Genomic DNA, 17913 nt, shown 5'->3' on the forward strand with positions numbered 1-17913 from the left:
GAGAAAAAAGATAAGATATGCTATCTTGCCAAATTTCATCTTCTTTGTCATTGAGGTGGGGTTGGCAGAGGATGAGCCCTGTTCTGGAACAAGCAAAGTCTGAGGAAAGTCAGATCCTAGTTGCTTTATTTATGTCTTTAATAACAAGTCTAAATTTCATCATTCAAATTATGAGTATCAACCACACAGTTTCCTTTTAGAGCACAGTTGATAGGAAACAATCTTGCAGGTATTCAGTTTTATAAACAACCTGAAGTGGCTAAATCTTTTTCAGGGACTTGAGACTGTTGGAAATGGATGGGAGTCCTCCATTTAAGGGTCTAGATTGTGGTGATTTCTTCAGAATTAAATGAAGTATGAATGCACACATATGTGTAGATATTTACAAACATTTTTAATACAACTTCTAGAATTTAGAGATGTGTGTATGTGTCTATAAATGCTTTAATTATTTTTTCGTTTGCAAATTGATTTGTACTTAGTAATTTAAATTCTTATTGTTTAGCAGTAAGGTGAAGTGATTACCTGGCATTTTTGTTTCATGCTTTTGGAAAGCTAATGCTCTTGGTCTTCCTTTCAGTTGTCAACCTATTATATGACTTTACAAGAAGTCTTCATATTCCTACTTTTTCCATGGTGGTCAAGATATTTTTTTTGATACTTGCTGTCTTTCATCATTATCTAATCTAAATGTTGGAGTAAGTGACAGGAACCTTCATGGTGTGATTTCTTCTGGTTTCCTAAACTGCATTGCCAGCAGCTTTGGCTCAGGTTTCCTTTTCTAAGACACAGAATCAGTGGTTACTCAGAAGTAATACATTTCATCTTTGCAGGAGAATATAGCCAGTTTTGTGTGACTTTGGAAATGAGTCAGTGTTTTATATTTATGCTGTACTTACTCTCCTAGTTTTTTCCATATTCTTCTGCTTTTTAAATTTAGGAAGCTGCTCATGTGAATGAAACTATTGTATAAAAATACCTCTTGGTGATAAAATGCATTTCATTCATTCCAGTTTTGTTTTTGATGGTGGGGATAATGGTGTCAGTCATTCAGAATTATGAATGTTCTGATCTTCTGTTTTCAAAACCTCTGTTGAGTGTCACATATATTCCTTGGCTTGAGAAAAAAAATAGTGATGTTCTCTGTACTTGTTGAAAATAGATTAGTCTGAATTACCAAGATGGAACATATGTACTGTAGCCCTTGCTTCCTGTAAAGGCATATTGAGTCACATATGGTTGCTCCACCTTTGAGAAGCTCCTGCCCATACAAGCTGTAATCTCAGCAGGAGCTGAAAAGCTCTTTCATTCATGAAATGAGGCTGGGCCACTGTAACAGAGGCAACAGCTGTTGTGTCTCTGTTCCTGCTGTCCTCTGGATTTACCTGGGAGCATCTGTCATTCATCAGAGATGGTGCTGTTGACAGTTACATTTTGTGAGAGCAGGAACCAGAAGCAGTTTTGTGGGGAGGAATGTGTCCTGTTATATATATATAATAGGCATCAATTCTGTCTGCTGCTTGGAACATACTTCTGTATTTTTTCCCTGTATGTTAAATATTGAAGATAAGAATAATGCTGTCATTAAAGAGAATGCAGTCATTTGTGTATGGTGTCATGTGTGAGGTGCTTTGTGAAAAATGGATTTTGGAGATGCCTTTGTATTGTGGAACATGTACTTGTCAGTATTGCAAAATTTGAATGTGTAGCATCTCAGCTGCTATATTCAGATTAACTGCATTCTGGATACTATAAGTACAAAAACAGTTGGACCTTGAAGGTTTTGAGTTCTTCACTTAGCATGAATTGAGGTAGTGATGCCTTGTGAAGGCTGACCTAGAACAGAGGCTAGATAGAGCTAAAGGAATAAAGTAGGTATTTATTGAAATGCCTTAATGGATCTACCTTGGGCAGCACAAGAGCCCAGCCAGGGCTACACCCAAGATGAACCCAAAATGGTCAGAAAATGGTTGACCAGGTCACAAGGTCTCACACTTTGATAAGTTCCAGTCCATTTCCATATTGGAGTTAATTTTCCAATTATAGCTTTAGCTTAGGAAGTGCCATCCTTCTTGTTTTTCTCTCTTCAGTCCACATTGTTTATGCTCTTGGGCCTGGAGTTTGAATCATTTGTCCTTGGTCCCAAGCTAGGAAAGGAATTGTTTTGTCTCCCTACTTTGTGAAGAGAGCTCACCATCCCCTAATATGAAGCTCATAACTACACCCTAAAGCAGGACAGAATCTGAAAAATATAAAAGCTAAAACCTAAGGCATCAGTAGAGTCTCCACTTAGGAGCTCTGGTGACCATTCTTCATACTGTTTCCTCTTGTTTCAGCAGAAGGATTCCTCCACAGAGGAGTCAGAAAGCTCAGGTGATGAAGAGAAGCAGGAAGTAACATCCAATTTCAAAGAGGAATCTAAGGTCACAAGAGACCTTTGTCAAAATACCCAGAAGCCATCCAGAAATGAAAGTCCCAGTAAAAAGTAAGCACATTGTGGGCATTTTTTATGAACTGTTACATCTTTTAGCATGTATTTATGGTTCTACTTTATAGCAATGTAAAAATCAGTCCTTCAAAGGTTTCTGTTTTGAACTACTCACTACTCCCTTGATTTTCCTAGGGAATGTCCTACCTCGACAAGTACAGAAGAAGAAGCTATTCAGGGCATGCTTTCTATGGCAGGATTGCACTATACTACATGTTTACCAGGTCATACTCAAAGCACAGACTGCACAAATAAAAGAACCTCTCTTCAGGAACACAGAAGCTACTCCAGGAGTCGGCATAAAGACAGACAGCCATCTCAGAGCCACAAACCCATGGAATGTGGTAGGTATCTGAACTAAGGAACTGCTGCTCCTTGCTTTTGGCACAGTGCTCAGAATGGTCACTTAAAGTTACAGTTTTGGATTTGTAGTTATTAGATTAGTAGTTTTTTAATCAATCAGGCTGACATTTAAAAAGGTGTATTCTGTGGTTTTGCTTTGTTGTTGTGTTTTTTCTATAAAAGGTAAATATTACTTCTGAAAACTGGAACAAACTTAGCTCATCATCAGAATACCACTTCTAAATATTTCCATCTAAAAGTTTTGTGGCCTATTTACAAGAATGGGAAAGTTGTGGCTAGAGTGAAAGTATTAAAATTTAAACTTGTTAAACTTCTCTTTAGGTAGGTCTGTGAAGGAGGAGGAAGGAGACTTGGGAACTTCAGCATGGACTAGACACCTGAATGAAGCTTCGAGGATTACCCCTCAGGTAAAGCAATACTTAGAACATATTGAACACATTTTTATAGGAGAAGAGATCATAAAATTCTAAGTACAGAAGGCATGGTGGGCTGGTCTTTAAACACTGTGTATCTCGGAGATACTTCTGGTTCTGTTAAGTGGATTATTTTTGTCATGGATTTTTTCACTGTTATTGTTTTGGGTTTTTTGCTTTCAAATTCTTTTCTCTCATAGTGCCTAATATTGAGGTGGTCAGGGCAATATCATGAAAAATAAAAATACTGCATTAAAAATGTGTGAATTTATATTAATTCTAATTGGGGAAGCACTTTGTTTATTCATTGTTATTCCCAACAAGAACATCAGAACAAGTGGAACATGTTGATAGTGTGTATAGTAAAAATACTTGATTAGGAAATTGGTACTGCTACATTGATAGCTTTCAACAGCTTGCAGGTAGGAATATTTTTTCTGATGTCAAAATGGAATCCAGCAAGGAATTAAAGGTTGTGTGCCTTACACTCTGACAATCTGAGCTTTTCTACACTGTGAACTTTTTTAGTATTTCTGAACTTGTCTGTGTTAGAAGCATTAGAATAATTAACTAGAACAACTAAAGTTGCAAAATTACAGCCGTTAAATAGCACTGTTTCTAACTGTGTGCTTTGTGGTGTTTGCTTTGTAAGAATATTTGACTGCATGGTACACCTTTGCAGTTTGTAATTCCCAATTTAGCATTTATTCTTTCATCAGCTGAATATTGAAAACAAATTACCTATTAAAGTAGTCAGTGATTATGGTATGGCTTGTTACAGTGGCTGGTTTAATCAAGAACAATTGCATTTGTTTTGGTCACTGCAAGCTGAAAACAAGAAGTAGGGGAATTGAGTACATTATGTGTACTTTAACTGTAGCATTGCCCTTAGGTGCATATGGAAAAGCTTGCAAAAAACGATGTTGTCTTTAAGAGGTATCTATTCTAAAAGAAATGATGGACTCATAAAATGGCCACATACTGGTGGAACTGAAATACCTGTTTCAAAGACACAGTACTATAATTGGAAAAAGTGGAGTGAACCCGTAGCCAGAAGCCACTAACTTGCTCGTCTTTTCTTCTCATTTCTATACTAGGATGCAAATAAAACTCAAAAATATATCAAGAAGGAGGGTGCATCAGAAGCAAGTCTTAAGGTTCAGGAAAACAGAAGCATAGTCCACAGCAACAGCTTGAGTTTTCAGCATGGCAAATACACACGAGACTCCAGCCTGATGCAAGCAGAGTGTCAGCTGAGTGATGGCAGCCTTAGCCCTGACAGGCCCTATGGGGAAACGTCCTTGTCTGTACCACTGCACCCAACGAAGAGGCCAGCATCAAATCCACCCCCCATCAGCAACCAGGCAACAAAAGGTAATGCTGACCTCCATCCCCTTGCCAAAGTGGGCTGGGGGGAGGAAGTAAAAGACTAAATGCAGAAACTGAGTAAAGGACAGGATTAGACCTTGAGGGAAAATACAAAGTGAGCATGCTGTGGACACTCAGATTTTGGCACAGAATATGGGGAGGTGGAATTAAGAGAGATCTAACTGGCCTCAATCAGATGAGCTTATTGAAATGAAGGTTTAGAAACTCTTAACACTTCAGAAATAGTCTGATGAGCATACTATGTAGGTTTAGTTTCTAGTTTATATTCTGTAGTTTACTCAAGAATAACTTGAATAAAATTCAGGATGCTCGGTTGAAGTTCTCCCCTACTACACCCACTGCGCTTCTTAGACTGGAAATATTTGTAAATATTTTTGTAAATCTGTAAATATTAAAAGTCTTAACTGGTCTATATATATAAGCATTTAAGTAGCTTACTGGTATCAGAATGACAATTTGTGTCAGGCTTCATACAGAGCTGATAGCAATAATACACTCATTTTATTTATGATAAATAGTTCCTGGGGGTGTTCTTTTGAACTATTCTGATTCCCTGTTTGTTTTTCAAACTGATTCCGGTGAAAATTTTGCTTGCTTCACCTTGAAAGCTGGGTTTCACCATTGTTGTACAACGATTAAAATTCATCCTGAAATTCCTGACTGGAGTCCTTGTTTGGGTTTTTCAGGCAAACGTCCAAAGAAAGGAATGGCAACTGCTAAACAGCGCCTTGGGAAGATCCTGAAGCTGAACCGGAATGGCCATGCACGCTTCTTTGTTTAATGTAGCTGCTACCTGTACTACTGCTGTCTTTCCTACAGACCAGTATTGAGGGCAACAGAGCCTGGAGCTGCTGTTATTCCTCTGCTTGAAGCAGACTTGCATGTACCATAGAAAAACACTGCCTGATGAACAAAAGAAAGAAAGAAAAAAAGAAAAAAAAAAAAGGAAAAACAAAAAAACCCACGCAAAAAAAAAAAACCAACCCAATGCTGCATTTTCACTGTGCCACACCTGCTCAGCAATAACCATACGGGAACGGGGAAATCTTCAGAGAGACACGGACTGTGAGAAATAGTCTCTCATCAGGGCTTGAATATCATTTGTTGCTGGTAGTTTCTGACCTAAATTAATGAGGGGAAGATGATGAAGGTGGTTTATCAATAATTTATTTCTGATAGATTTTTCACAACTTTAAAATTCATTTAAGAAACTATTTATTGGGAAGACTTTTTCTGTGGGGGGTTATTAATTTAGATTTAATAATGTGAAAGTTTTAAATTGTTTTGATAATGTGTGTTTGGTGCAGTGGAGAGCCACATTAATTGTGATTAGTCTGGACTCCTAAATTTGATATTCAGGTTATAGTCTTAAATAGGGGTGAGATGCATTATTAATTATTTTTTAAATTAAGGCATAAGGAATCTTATTTTTTTTTCCTGCTTTTTGTAAGCTATTGCCTGGGCTTCTGTTGACTTGCAAGTTGCATATTCTCTGCCAGCTTGATTATTTTTTGACCTGTCCTTTTTAATATCAGATTTATTTATTTAATGGACTAGAAGAGACTCCTAAAGACAGAAGAATTTTCTTATGTTAGTCCAGTAGCTATCTTGTTCTAAAATGCACCTCTTTCCTCCAAATCTGAGTTCATATTTTCCTCCTGATGATCTGTCTGTGATGATTTTCGTGTGTAAAAAGACTCCCTGAAATTGTATTTGTACTAGTTATTTAAGAGTTGGTACAAAGGAGGAAGACCCAATACATCTTTTGGAGGAACGGGGTCGTCAGTTAAGATAAATGTTTCTTCAGAATAGTTGCTCTCAAATAACTCATAAGATACACATTGCAGTTAAAAGATTTGGCATTTTACTTAATGTAGCATGGAAGAAGCATTAAAGTGTTGTTATTGTACGTTAAACACATTTTACTGAGGAGTCATGAAAGCAGGAGAATGTGTGTTGCTTTCAAAGCTGGGCAAGACAGCAAATGAAAAGTCTTAACTGGTCCATATATATAAACATTTAAGTAGCTTACTGGTATCAGAATGACCATTTGTGTCAGGCTTCATACAGAGCTGATAGCAAATGCCAATTCTGACTTATTGTAAATAATTTTGATTTAAAATTCGTATTTTTCTGTAATATAAAATTAAATATTTAACTTTTGAGGGACGGGGATGAAGGCAGAAAGGGGAATACTTTTACTTGATTCTGGAAAAAGGGCATTTTGCAGGGTCCAGCCAAAATGTAAATGTCAATATGCTAATGACAACAATATTGTTGGTTGGGGTTTATGGTTTTTGTTTTTTGATTGGTAAGAGTAAAAATACTCCTGCATAGCTGTCCAAGTCATCAAATTTATTTTAATTTTCCTCACCAATTTTTCCTTCCTCCATATCCTATACTGGAATAATTTTCTCTTGTGATTTAAAAACAAAGTCAGTTTTATTTTCCAGAATATTTGTGCAGAGTTATTTTTATTTAGGCTAGACTATGACTGAGTTTAGAAATTTGTGGAAATAGTTCTGATGTCAGGTGTTCTTTATTGCTGCAGGGTCAGAACCAGTTAGCACTATGTTATCCTGTTTCTAAATGGAGAAACATCAAAATATAGTGCCACTGCAAAAAAAGTCAGGTTGCTTTCATAGCTTTACTTTGTCTGGAGCTTGGAAATTATAGTTTAGGAGTGTTTTTTGCAGCCCTGCTTTGATATTATGGTGACTTAACTTCTTCTGTGACTTTTATGGTTGAATTTTTAAATTATATTTTGTTTGCTAATTAATGTTTCACAAAACCCAAGTTTTTAGTCTTTTAATTTTTTTAATTTCACACAAGTTATCAACCTTTAGAATATTGGGAATGGAGGGTAGTCAAGGATTTCTAAAAAGCAGAAGATAAGCTAAGAAGTATTCTACAGGTGCTGAAAATGAATATAAGGACTTGCTGTTCTCAGGTGCTATGTTTTCTAGGTGGAAATAGTTAAAAGAGAATATTTTAACTATCTTCTAATATGTTCTCACCAAAGTAAGTAAAAGAAATAAACTATGTTGTCAATATTAGTTAAAATGATATACCCATATAAATTTTCTCTTCATTTAAACTTGAGCAAATGGTTTAATGCCTGCCAGGCTTTGGAAACTGTTTCAGCTTTAGCATATTGAACCAAACTGTTTCCTTCCTGCAGGCTGTGCAATTTCTAATGATAGAAAATTCCAGTTTAGGGCAGCAATCAGATTCAGAGCAGAATAAAGAATGAATGCTCTCTCCTTAAAGACAGATTTTTGTCTGAAGTAAAAATGTGCCAGAATAGAATCTGGAGTAAGGAATTTTCAAATACAGAGTATGCTTTCTTGTACATGTGATTGGTTTATACAGAGTCTCTTTTCTGACCATCCATGCTATTTATCTGTGTCTTACAGTTGAAATATAGATATGGCTGGACCCATATATATTATTTCTTCTTGGTTTTATCCTTTCTATTGCTCTAATTTTCTACCTTTTTTTTTTCTGAGTGGCTCTCCACTGTCATGAATTTATGTCATAGTCTCCTCACAGGCTGTCAACAGGCAGAGGTTCATTCCCATTTTCTTCAAATATCCATGCTTCCAGCAGAAGTTAAATCTGATGTTCCAACTCAGAACAAGTAATTCAAAAGAAATTGCCATGTTGAGCAGTATTAAAAAAAAAAAGCAAAAACAACAAACAAGAAAAAAGAAATCTCCTGGTAGCTCATGAAGAGGATGTGGTGACCTCACTTGTTTTGTGTACTTGTATGTAGATATATTTATTGTATGCTAGCTGAAATCACTTCTGCACCAGTCTTTCTGTAGATGGACTGAACCTTGTGTTGTTGTAGTGGAGAGAAAAAGCCCAATTTTTTTCCTTGCTGTCTCACTTGGGGTGGAAGAGGGAGGGAGTAGGGAACACTGGCTGGACAAACAGCAAATGACACCTGCTATGGTAACTTTTTTCAAGGGTAATATTTTTTGAAAAGTCAGAGAACTTGCATTTGGCATAAAACTCAGTTTTTCAATTTTTTTTTGTAGGCAGAACAATAGGAAATGAAATATTGTAGGGGTTTTCCCACTCTCTTAAGTTCTCACGTTCCTACAATTGCAGAAAAAGAAACAAATATGAAAATGGAAAGACCACCTAGAAACTATATCAAAGATTCTTCCAGCAACCTTCCCTTTTCTTTTCCTATTATACTTGCTAATAAACCCTGGCTACAGGGTAGCCTTTGTTGACCTCTGGGGTAGATTACCTATGCAACCTATAATACTCTACATGAATTCATTCTTAAAGAGAATTTTGGAAGGGTTAGATGTTGAGAGTTAAAATTGTTTTCTGATCACTCACAGCACAAATCACATTGATTTTTTTTTTTAATTTTTGGTGGTTGAAGTGCTTGTGTTACCTTTGGTAGAGATGTAGGAGAGCACAGTGTCACAACCACATTTTAGACACTTTGGCTTTGCTTAAGGCATAAGCTACCTTCACTCACGAGACCATAAAGTTGCAAGTGTTGAAAATTTGTGCAGGATTTCAAAGCCAGAGCTGGTGGGAATCTTACCTATCCCTTTTTTGGTAGCTGTGGAGCCTAAGCAGAACTAGAATGACCCAGTGGCTTGTGCCCTCTTCAGGCTCCACGTGCCCACCTGTCCCTTCACACTCCCACCACGACCCCCAAGCCTTGTGTCTTTCCAGAGTGTCAGTCACAGAATACTTCCAGACCATTAAAAGCTGTTTGTAGTTCTGGGGCTGAGTGAGCCCAGCACTACTCTTTGACAGAAGAAATACAAATGGAACCAAGGGCCTTACTATTTATTGTTAAACAAGATGAAAAGCTGCAACATCCATTTTTCCAAAAAATAAACCCAACAAAAAACCACCCTGGTATCCCTCTTTGTGGGAGAGTATGAATGATAAGTCATGCAGTGGATGGGAAATGAAAGTAGCACTGATAAGGAGATGCATGTTCTTCATAGGCTGCATTTCTGTTTGGAAAAAAAGGACTTTTTCTACTTTTAATATAAATTAAGCCATAAGAGTTTCATGCTGTGGGAAGGGAATGAAAGGGATCACTTTAAGAGATTATATTGATATGTATTGTCACTTCTGCTGGGAAATGTCTATTGCTGCCAATGCTTTGGTGACGCTTTTTTAAAAAAAAACAAACATGGAATTTGAAAAAAAAACCAAACAAAAAACGGGGCTAGTTCTTGGCTATATTTACTAGTTTTGTAGTAATGTTTTGCTGGCCCATTTGTCTTTTCCTCCTTTTTCTACTCTCATAGTCTAATTTCTATCTTTCCTTCTTAATGTTTCTGAAAATGTTAGCTTGTCTGCTCAGTAGGGGTCGGTGTATGTGTGTCTTCCTTTTTACAGAAACGCACTACTGTGTTAAGTATTTGGCTGGGAAATGGGATGCTGCAGCTTTAAGAGCATTTTTTTCAATTCATAACAGTATTTCCCATCCTCTTTTGCCTGCAGGCAGGGAAAGTGTATGTACAGTATTTATTTTGTTTTGATTTTACTTTAAATTTGTAAGTTTCTATAAGTAGTTCACATTGATTATTCTAGGGGAGGACAAGTGGCTTTGTTTAAATTTGTATTTGATATTCATAGTTTCCACTTTCTGTACTTTAAAATACTGAAATTAAAAAATTGTATGCTTATGTTTTGATTTTAGCACTGGAAAGTGTTTAATTTCTTCAGACTTCTGCTCATTTACTTCAGTGTAAATACAGTAAAATGTACAGAGTATCATCAGGAGAAAAAATGCTTTTCTAGGTCCAGTCTTTGTGCCCTTTGCTTGTTACATTTTAAAGAAGAAATTTGATGGAGAAATGTGAGGGAATATTCTCATACCATTTTTAAAAAAATTTTTTCAAAGTGCAAATTTCATTTCAATCCAAGTATATTATATTATATGGCAACTAAATGCATTTTGTGAAGATGTGTATATTCTTTTTGAATCCTAATATAAAAAGGAGGTGGAAGTGTTTGTGATTCATCATATTATCAGATCTAGATTTGTAAAAAGGGTGTCAAATGGTATTTTTGTATTCTTGCTCTTGATTTTTTGTTCAAGTTTGTCTCATGCTACTGATGGCTGACTCAGCTCTTGATTTGTTGGTTGGTTTGGTTTTTTCTTTTTCCTTGAAGTGTGTGCAGTTTCTGGAAGAGCTTTCTCTTTCACACTTACATATGCTTAACCGTACTTGCTTTTGACCTGGAGGACTTCCCTGCTGCTTTTTCCCTGCAGACATCATCATCTGGTTTGCAGCTGCCCATTTTGGCTCCTGTGGCAGTGCAGTGTTTGCATGTGGGTGCTTTCCTGGGCTGGTGCAAGCGTGGCTGCCCCAGCCTGCAGCTTGGTGTGCAGCCTTTTCCTGTGCCCCACTGAGCTGCTGCAGTGCCCTGCTGAGGGTCAGTCAGCCTGAGATAAATGATGCACCAGTGGCACTGGAAGAATGAGATGGCAGAAGGGTTTGAGATCAGCATCCTGCTCAGCTGCTCAGGTTTGCTCCTTAGCCTGGCTTCTGGTTTACAGAGAATTTCTGGGTGACTGTAATGACTAGGAGATCTGAATTGGGCCAGGTGCTTTACAGAAAAAGAACAAGAATGCTGACCTCATCAAACCACATACTGCTTGGTGGGACAGCTGAAAACACATGACAAACTGGGAAGTTTAGTGGCCTAAAGTTTAAAACATGATAGTGTTGCAGATTTGGGGAGCAGAAACTTCTGTGCTGTTTCAAAAACAAATTTCATTTGGGTGGAGAGAAAAATAGAGTCAGGTACAGGGGTTGATGATAAAATATTTATACTCCAGATATCTGTTCCCAGTGTATTTTGACATGCCTTTACATATTTTCAATTAATGTGTTAAAACTGATTTTAAATTTGGTTAGCCCAAGATTTGCCAAAGATCTGCAAGAGCTGTTTGTATGTCAGAGCAACTGCATATTTTGAAAAAGTCTTAATCACTGTGATTGAATAGCAATGCTACAGCCTATGCATTTCCATCAAATACTCATCTGGATTTGTCACACTCAGCTCACTGCTCAGACCAATGTTTTGGTCTTCAAGTCATAGACTTAAGAGAGCTCCTTAGTGGGCCACAAATACAAGTTCCATACCCATATAAAAACCTACACAAGCAACTTTACTATTTGTCCTTTTGTTTCTTTCCAGCTACACGTCAGAGATTTTTTTTCCTGTCTCAGCTATTTAGTGGATGACAGGATAATACACTGGAAAACGTGAAATATCTCAAGTGCTGCTTTAAATGCTGCTGGATAGCCTTCAGCAGCTGGAGCCATATTTTCATTAAAAGTCAGTTTCTGGTCTTCTGCTTTTCTCTTTGCAGAGAATGGAGAAATAATTACCTGGATTGTTCTTTCCTGAGGGACATATGGGTTTTAAAGATTTCAAGGCTACTAAATCCAGCAAAATAATTGAATTTCTAAAGTCAGGGAATGAACAAGATACCCATCTTGGTATCTGAAGACTAAAGTACTGATTTTGGTCTTTAATCAATAGTATTTGTTTGAGGTGTGTTTGAGGTAAAGTACCTACTGGTAAAGTGCCTACAGACTGGCTTTCCATTTCTGTACATTTAGTGAAGTTCAGCTCTCTCCAGAGGGTTTGTCCTGACCTCCTTAAGCTGTGAAGATTTTGTGGTGGTGGCTCATGAGGTAACATGTTCAACCAAACCTTTTCTGGTTCATTTTGTTTAGGTGGACCCTTGGATTCATGATGGAAACATGACTAATAGCATGAATATGGTGAAGTCAATCATGCTGAGTGTTAGTTTCTGTAGAAACTTAGTTTTTTCTTTATATAGAAGTGTTTGTCCTGGGAGCCCTTGAAATTACACTTTTAGTGCTGGTAAGTAATGTCAGCTGTCTCAAGCCAAAAGTTAATGAGGACTGAAACTGTGAAACCAGAATGTTATTGTTACTCCTGATACAACCAGGATTGTTGAACTCCTTGGTTTCTACAATGGTAGTGACTGAAATTTTTACCTGCAGAAAAAACAGCTGGTGATCAAGACAGTGAATAAAATCTGTCAGTGCCAGAGCTTGTAGTATTCCACCTAACAGCTGGCTAATAGCACAGTTTGCTCTGTCTAGACTAAGATCTGATTTCTCAAAAGGCAATTATATTCAGTCTTTAGAATAACTACTGCAGTTTTGCAAAGAATTGTGTTTGGCTTAATAGATCTATTTATCTGTACTGCTTCTGCTGTATTTGCTTTGGTCTTGGAAAAAATACTCTACTTTGGAACTTTTAAGTCAACTAAAAAAAACCAGTATACAAAGAGTCTGCTTGTTTGTGGTGCTTTGCCCCAAAGTTTATTCCTTGTAAGAAATTTTTGCTGCAATGAGTGTGAGTAAAGTTCCCATCCATACTTGGGGAATGTGAAATCTGTCTGGAGGAAACATTTGCCCATGAATCATACACCTTGGTGGTAAGTCACAAAGAGACAAATTGGCTTTTTGTTCTGGTTAAACTAGAAGTCAACAAAACTCTAGAAACTGCCACTCTGGTCTCCTCAAAGAGGAGGTGGGCTGTGGAAATTTTGGCTTAATTTGGCAGCAGTTTCAGCCAAGTATTAATATGAAGATATTAAATCTTGCGCTTCATTCTTAAGTTGATTTCTCATTACAAAGGGTTTTCTACTTTTTACAAAAGGTCTTTGAATTGCTTTGTCACAATTCCAGCCCAGTAGAAATTTTCCTGTGCTCAACCAGCTCTTATAGAAAGAGTTTTAAATTCCATCATGATGTGGTTACTAAACAGAGCTGTTGCCATGTGTTAAAGCATTGCACCTCTTGAAGGAGAACATTGAAAGTGTATTTCCCATGCCAGCTGTCCTAAAAGTAATGTCAGAACTTGTTCAGATGAGGTTCTTCCTTGAGTGGAACTATTTTGCTTCCATGTCTGTTTGTATTCAGCCCAGGTCTGGCTGGGAGTGGAGAGAAGAAAACTCTGAGAGCTGTGCAGTGCACTACTGTGAATTGGGGTGATCATATTCCAGACACTGCTGGACAGCTGTGCCTGGTGTTAAGCACCACAAGTGATGCTGACCTGTAGGCTTGGGAGAGAGACCAAGCATTAAATGCGACATGGGATATGAAGGGTGCCTTTTTCTCCAGCTTTTGCAGCAGGTCAGGAAAGAGGAATTGGTGAGATGCCATATGAAGGGTGCCTTTTTCTCCTGACCCAGCTTTTGCAGCGGGTCAGGAAAGAGGAATTGGTGAGATGCTTTGGGAAAACTCAAAAACATTGTGTAACAAACCTCTTCTGGAGCTACAGGAAGTTGTTTTAGACACTGGTTCTGTTAATGCAGTCTCTTCACTACTAAGAGGATTTCACTTTAAGAAGTTCAGTTTATACAGAACATGAAAGATACCTTGTGTAATACATCCCATTTCCTTTGTGAATGAGGTTTGTAAGCAGAAAGGATTTGTGTTGGAATAACTGAAGTATTTGGAGAGTGGGAATTCCAGCGCAGCAGTCATGGTTGTGATGTAAGACATTTCCTTCATACAAACCTTATGTACTCACAATATAGGGCCACTGCAATGCCCTGATAGCTTATAGACTGTTTTTAGTAATGCTGCTATTAATTTTTTGTTGCCACTAATATCAGTTTTCAACAGTGTAAAATATTAGCTACCAAACTCTAGTAATACTAGCTATAATTAAAGGAATGTCTTTTATTACACATTTCAATAGACACCAAAATAGTGCTGTCAATACTCTTAAAATTCCTAAATTCTTTTCCCCTTGGTTGGGACATTCAGCCATTTCTGTATTTTTTCTTTCATTTTGCACTGATGCAAACTCACTATATTTTACAGTTCGTGGCTTGAAGAAAAAGTTGAGTTGCTATTCTGTGCTGCACTGTTGGGTTTCACTGAAAAGGACTTAAAGATTGGGAACAACACACAAAAAAATCACTGATCTGTTAAACATTTTGTGGAGCCCATACCTCCAGCCATTAGCTGAAGCTAATGAGCTCAGGTATAACTCCATATCTTAAAGGTGTCATGTTGACTCATCAGATCCAAATGTACATAGTGGTAGAGAATAGAAAGGAAACCATATATAGAAAATTAACTATTTTTTATTAATTAGATACAGGAATACTAGATTTTTTTACTCTCACCTGCATGAAGGAGTTGAACTGAACAGGCTTAATACCTGGAAGACTAGGTTGATAGAAATCTCTGCAAGTAACAGGGCCATAATAGGGTTGGTTTCTAGCTAGAAGCACCACTTTTTTTTTTTTTTTTTAAGGGAAGAATTTGCTTTGATTTGCACACCGTGTCTACCCTTTACTTCTAACCAGTTCTTATACTGACCATGCATATGATAACTCTGATGAGATTAGTATCAATGCCTCAGCTGATACAGTGGTGTATCTTTAAATATGTCCCTGTTCTTCTGAGGGTTTTCAGGTGATGCTGCGGTTTGTTCTTTTGGGATCCTTGGTCAAGATTTAGGATGATTCAGAACTCGCAGTGCTCATCTGGAAAAAAGTGATTTACTTTGTCCTAGCCTGTTGTGGGAAGGAGGCAAGATGACCTTCTGTGCTGCCTGGGAGTTGCTTTCTCCTATGCAGGAATTCTTTGAAGGTGAAGGCTTTGGATTGTGCTGCTGAATCTAAACTTTTGTTTTGCTAATGTGATGAGGGCCACAGGGGTGTACTGGTGAGGGAAGGGGTCAGAGGAATCGCAGGTCAGCAGAGTATTCCAACCCTGCCAGCCCCTGTGTGCAGAGCATGGAAAGGATGGGACCCTGAAGCACATCCCTGCCTCTCCCCTGCCCGGGGTGTGAGCAGCAGCCGGACTCAGCTCTGACAGCCTCGCCTGGGGCAGCTGAGGGGATGGGGATGGGCTTCTGGTGCTCCTTCCCTTCAGTGGCCTCCTCTTGTCCTTTGCATGGATGTCAGGTTAAGCACATTCCTGTGCTAAACATGACAAAAACTAACCTGGAGTTATCCAAACTGTACCTGGAATGGTGTGAGCTTTCTTATAAATGCAACCCCTGAGGTCAGCTTGGGTTTGGAGCATTTTGAAGTGCTATTGAAGTCTTACTTTTCCAAGCCAGATTTTCACTTCTGCTACTGTCATAATATGAAGCGAACCTCTCCATTTTGCAATTTTGGAAAAGTTCTTTCTAAACCATTGCCATTTTAGTTTGTTTCATCCTTCCTTTGTTACTTTGAAACTGAGTGGAATGTAGCTTTGTCTGGTGTTCCAGTCACATAATAACGGAGCAGCTTTGCCTGGAAAGTCGTGTTAGTGGCCCTGAATCATCAACACTTGTGTCACTGCAGTAAAAGGATCGAAGGAGGTTGAACAGACACATTCTGCTTTTGTATAAAAACATCTAAACTGAGCATCTCTTGGAGACTTGTTTAAAAACTCTGGATCCCTCTGCTTGAATTTCTTTATTAGCTGCCAAAAAGATTGGGCTATAATGGGTCCAGATTCTGGTTAGTTTTGCAAAGGATCTGAACTGGAGGATATTTACTGACTCTATTTTTTTTAAATATATTGAATTTCTTGTGGTTTGACTTGTATACTCTTGCAACCAAGTTTGATAGAAGTTAAACATGAAAAATCTGATAAATTTTAAAAGGATTATTTCTATATATTTTTAGGTTTTGTAGCTGGAAGCTACAGAATCTCAATGAGCATTTTAGAGATCTATATTGATTTTACTTCTTCTCCACTTAATATTTTTGGCTATGCTTAGCAGTATTTCTGCAGTGAAGTACTGATTCCTTCTCACTGATGTGATTCTCATGTGTAAACCAAGACATCTCTGGCCTTCCCTTCTACATTTTTCAAATTGCCCAAATCTTTGGGGATGTTTCTGAGTGCAACAGTTGCTAGCTGGTTTTCCTGTCTCCTCAAATGCTATTGATATTTTAAAGTTAATTAAATTAATTAATGACATAGTGTGAGCCCAAAGGTTGGCATACCTGTGAACAGCTAGTAAAACTCAACAGCCCAAAGAACTTTCAAATCAACACCATCAAGTCATCATCAATAACATCAATACCTGGGAAATTTAAAAAGTGTAACAGTAAAATTTGGAAAAAAAGAAGTTTTTTTTCTCTTGGAGATGTTATGGCAAGGGACTTTTAGACCACTTTCAAACATATAACATGCATCATTTTTATTTTGCAAGGTATCTTAGAGGTGTGCAGAAGAAAAGATGGATGTTTGTGTCCATGTGAATGCAGCACATTTAGTCCATGTTTTTCCCACAAGTAGGGGTTGACTTCTGAGGTAAATACAGTTGGACACAGGGCCAGGCTGTGCCTCTGAGCCATGGTGTGATCCACTTCTCTCCCTGTGACAGAACTGGAGCAAAATCTAGGTTTTGGAAGTCCATGGTTTGCACCTCAGATATGGAATAAGGGACAGTGATTGTGTAGAAGCAGAAAGTCAAAAAAAAAGAAAAGGAAAGGATGCTGAATATTGTGGGGGGAAATAAACCCTCTAAACTTAGGTCAGCTGTTGAACAATCCTCTACCAAGTCATCAGAAGGGTGTCCTGGACAAAACATTTCTAAAAGGAGCCTTTCCCATGCAAGATGCTGCATTTAATAGTTCTGATGTGAGGCATTTCTTGTGTGTGCAGAAAATGGGCAGGATTAACAACAGTTTCTATTAGCACACCCTGAGGAAACTGTCTGATGCCTCCTGAAATTTCCCTGTTGGTTTTTCATGGCAAGGCTCTGAGCAAAGGCAGATGCGGTGCCAAGGTTATGTTTCTACTACCTGGCTGATAGAGTGTGTATAATAAATAAATATAAATTAATTTATACATGTATTCACATATTCATATATTTAAAAATCTTTATAAAGAAATCAGAAGGTGTTCTGCAGTGCTATAATGTTATAGTCTCATGGCCAGCCAGAAGGGGAATGGAGACCATTGCTAAGTGACAGTCTTTGCACAAACTCTTGTTTTGTTTTCTTTCCTCCCTCTTGTTTCACTTGGGTGTCACTGCTTGTCCTTTGTGATGTATCCTTTCTGGGATGGCAGCTGTTGGGTCCTGGATCATTGTGCAGTGCCTAACAAAGAGGTTCAGTTAACACCTTGGGCCAGGATTAGCTATAATTCAACTGTCTGTAACATTTTTACCCATGCTATGTGAGTAGAATAGAATTTCCCATTCTATCCATTCCATTCCAATCCCAGAAGCTGGTAGGGATAACTCCCTCCTCTT

At 37.9% G+C, this 17913-nt stretch overlaps 1 protein-coding gene across 1 annotated transcript in view; it reads left to right on the forward strand.

The window, feature by feature from the left end:
* Positions 1–10341, forward strand: part of KDM7A (lysine demethylase 7A) — a 37317-nt gene extending 26976 nt beyond the window's left edge. The window contains exons 15-19 of the mRNA XM_031061427.1: positions 2337–2485; positions 2624–2832; positions 3173–3258; positions 4362–4638; positions 5340–10341. Coding sequence (XP_030917287.1) covers positions 2337–2485; positions 2624–2832; positions 3173–3258; positions 4362–4638; positions 5340–5434 — 816 coding nt within the window. The 3' untranslated portion in view covers positions 5435–10341. The remainder of the gene's footprint in view (positions 1–2336; positions 2486–2623; positions 2833–3172; positions 3259–4361; positions 4639–5339) is intronic.
* Positions 10342–17913: the final 7572 nt, after the last annotated feature.

This window comes from Geospiza fortis, unplaced genomic scaffold (genome assembly GCF_000277835.1).
Source record: "Geospiza fortis unplaced genomic scaffold, GeoFor_1.0 scaffold8, whole genome shotgun sequence".
Classification (NCBI taxonomy): Eukaryota; Metazoa; Chordata; class Aves; order Passeriformes; family Thraupidae; genus Geospiza; species Geospiza fortis.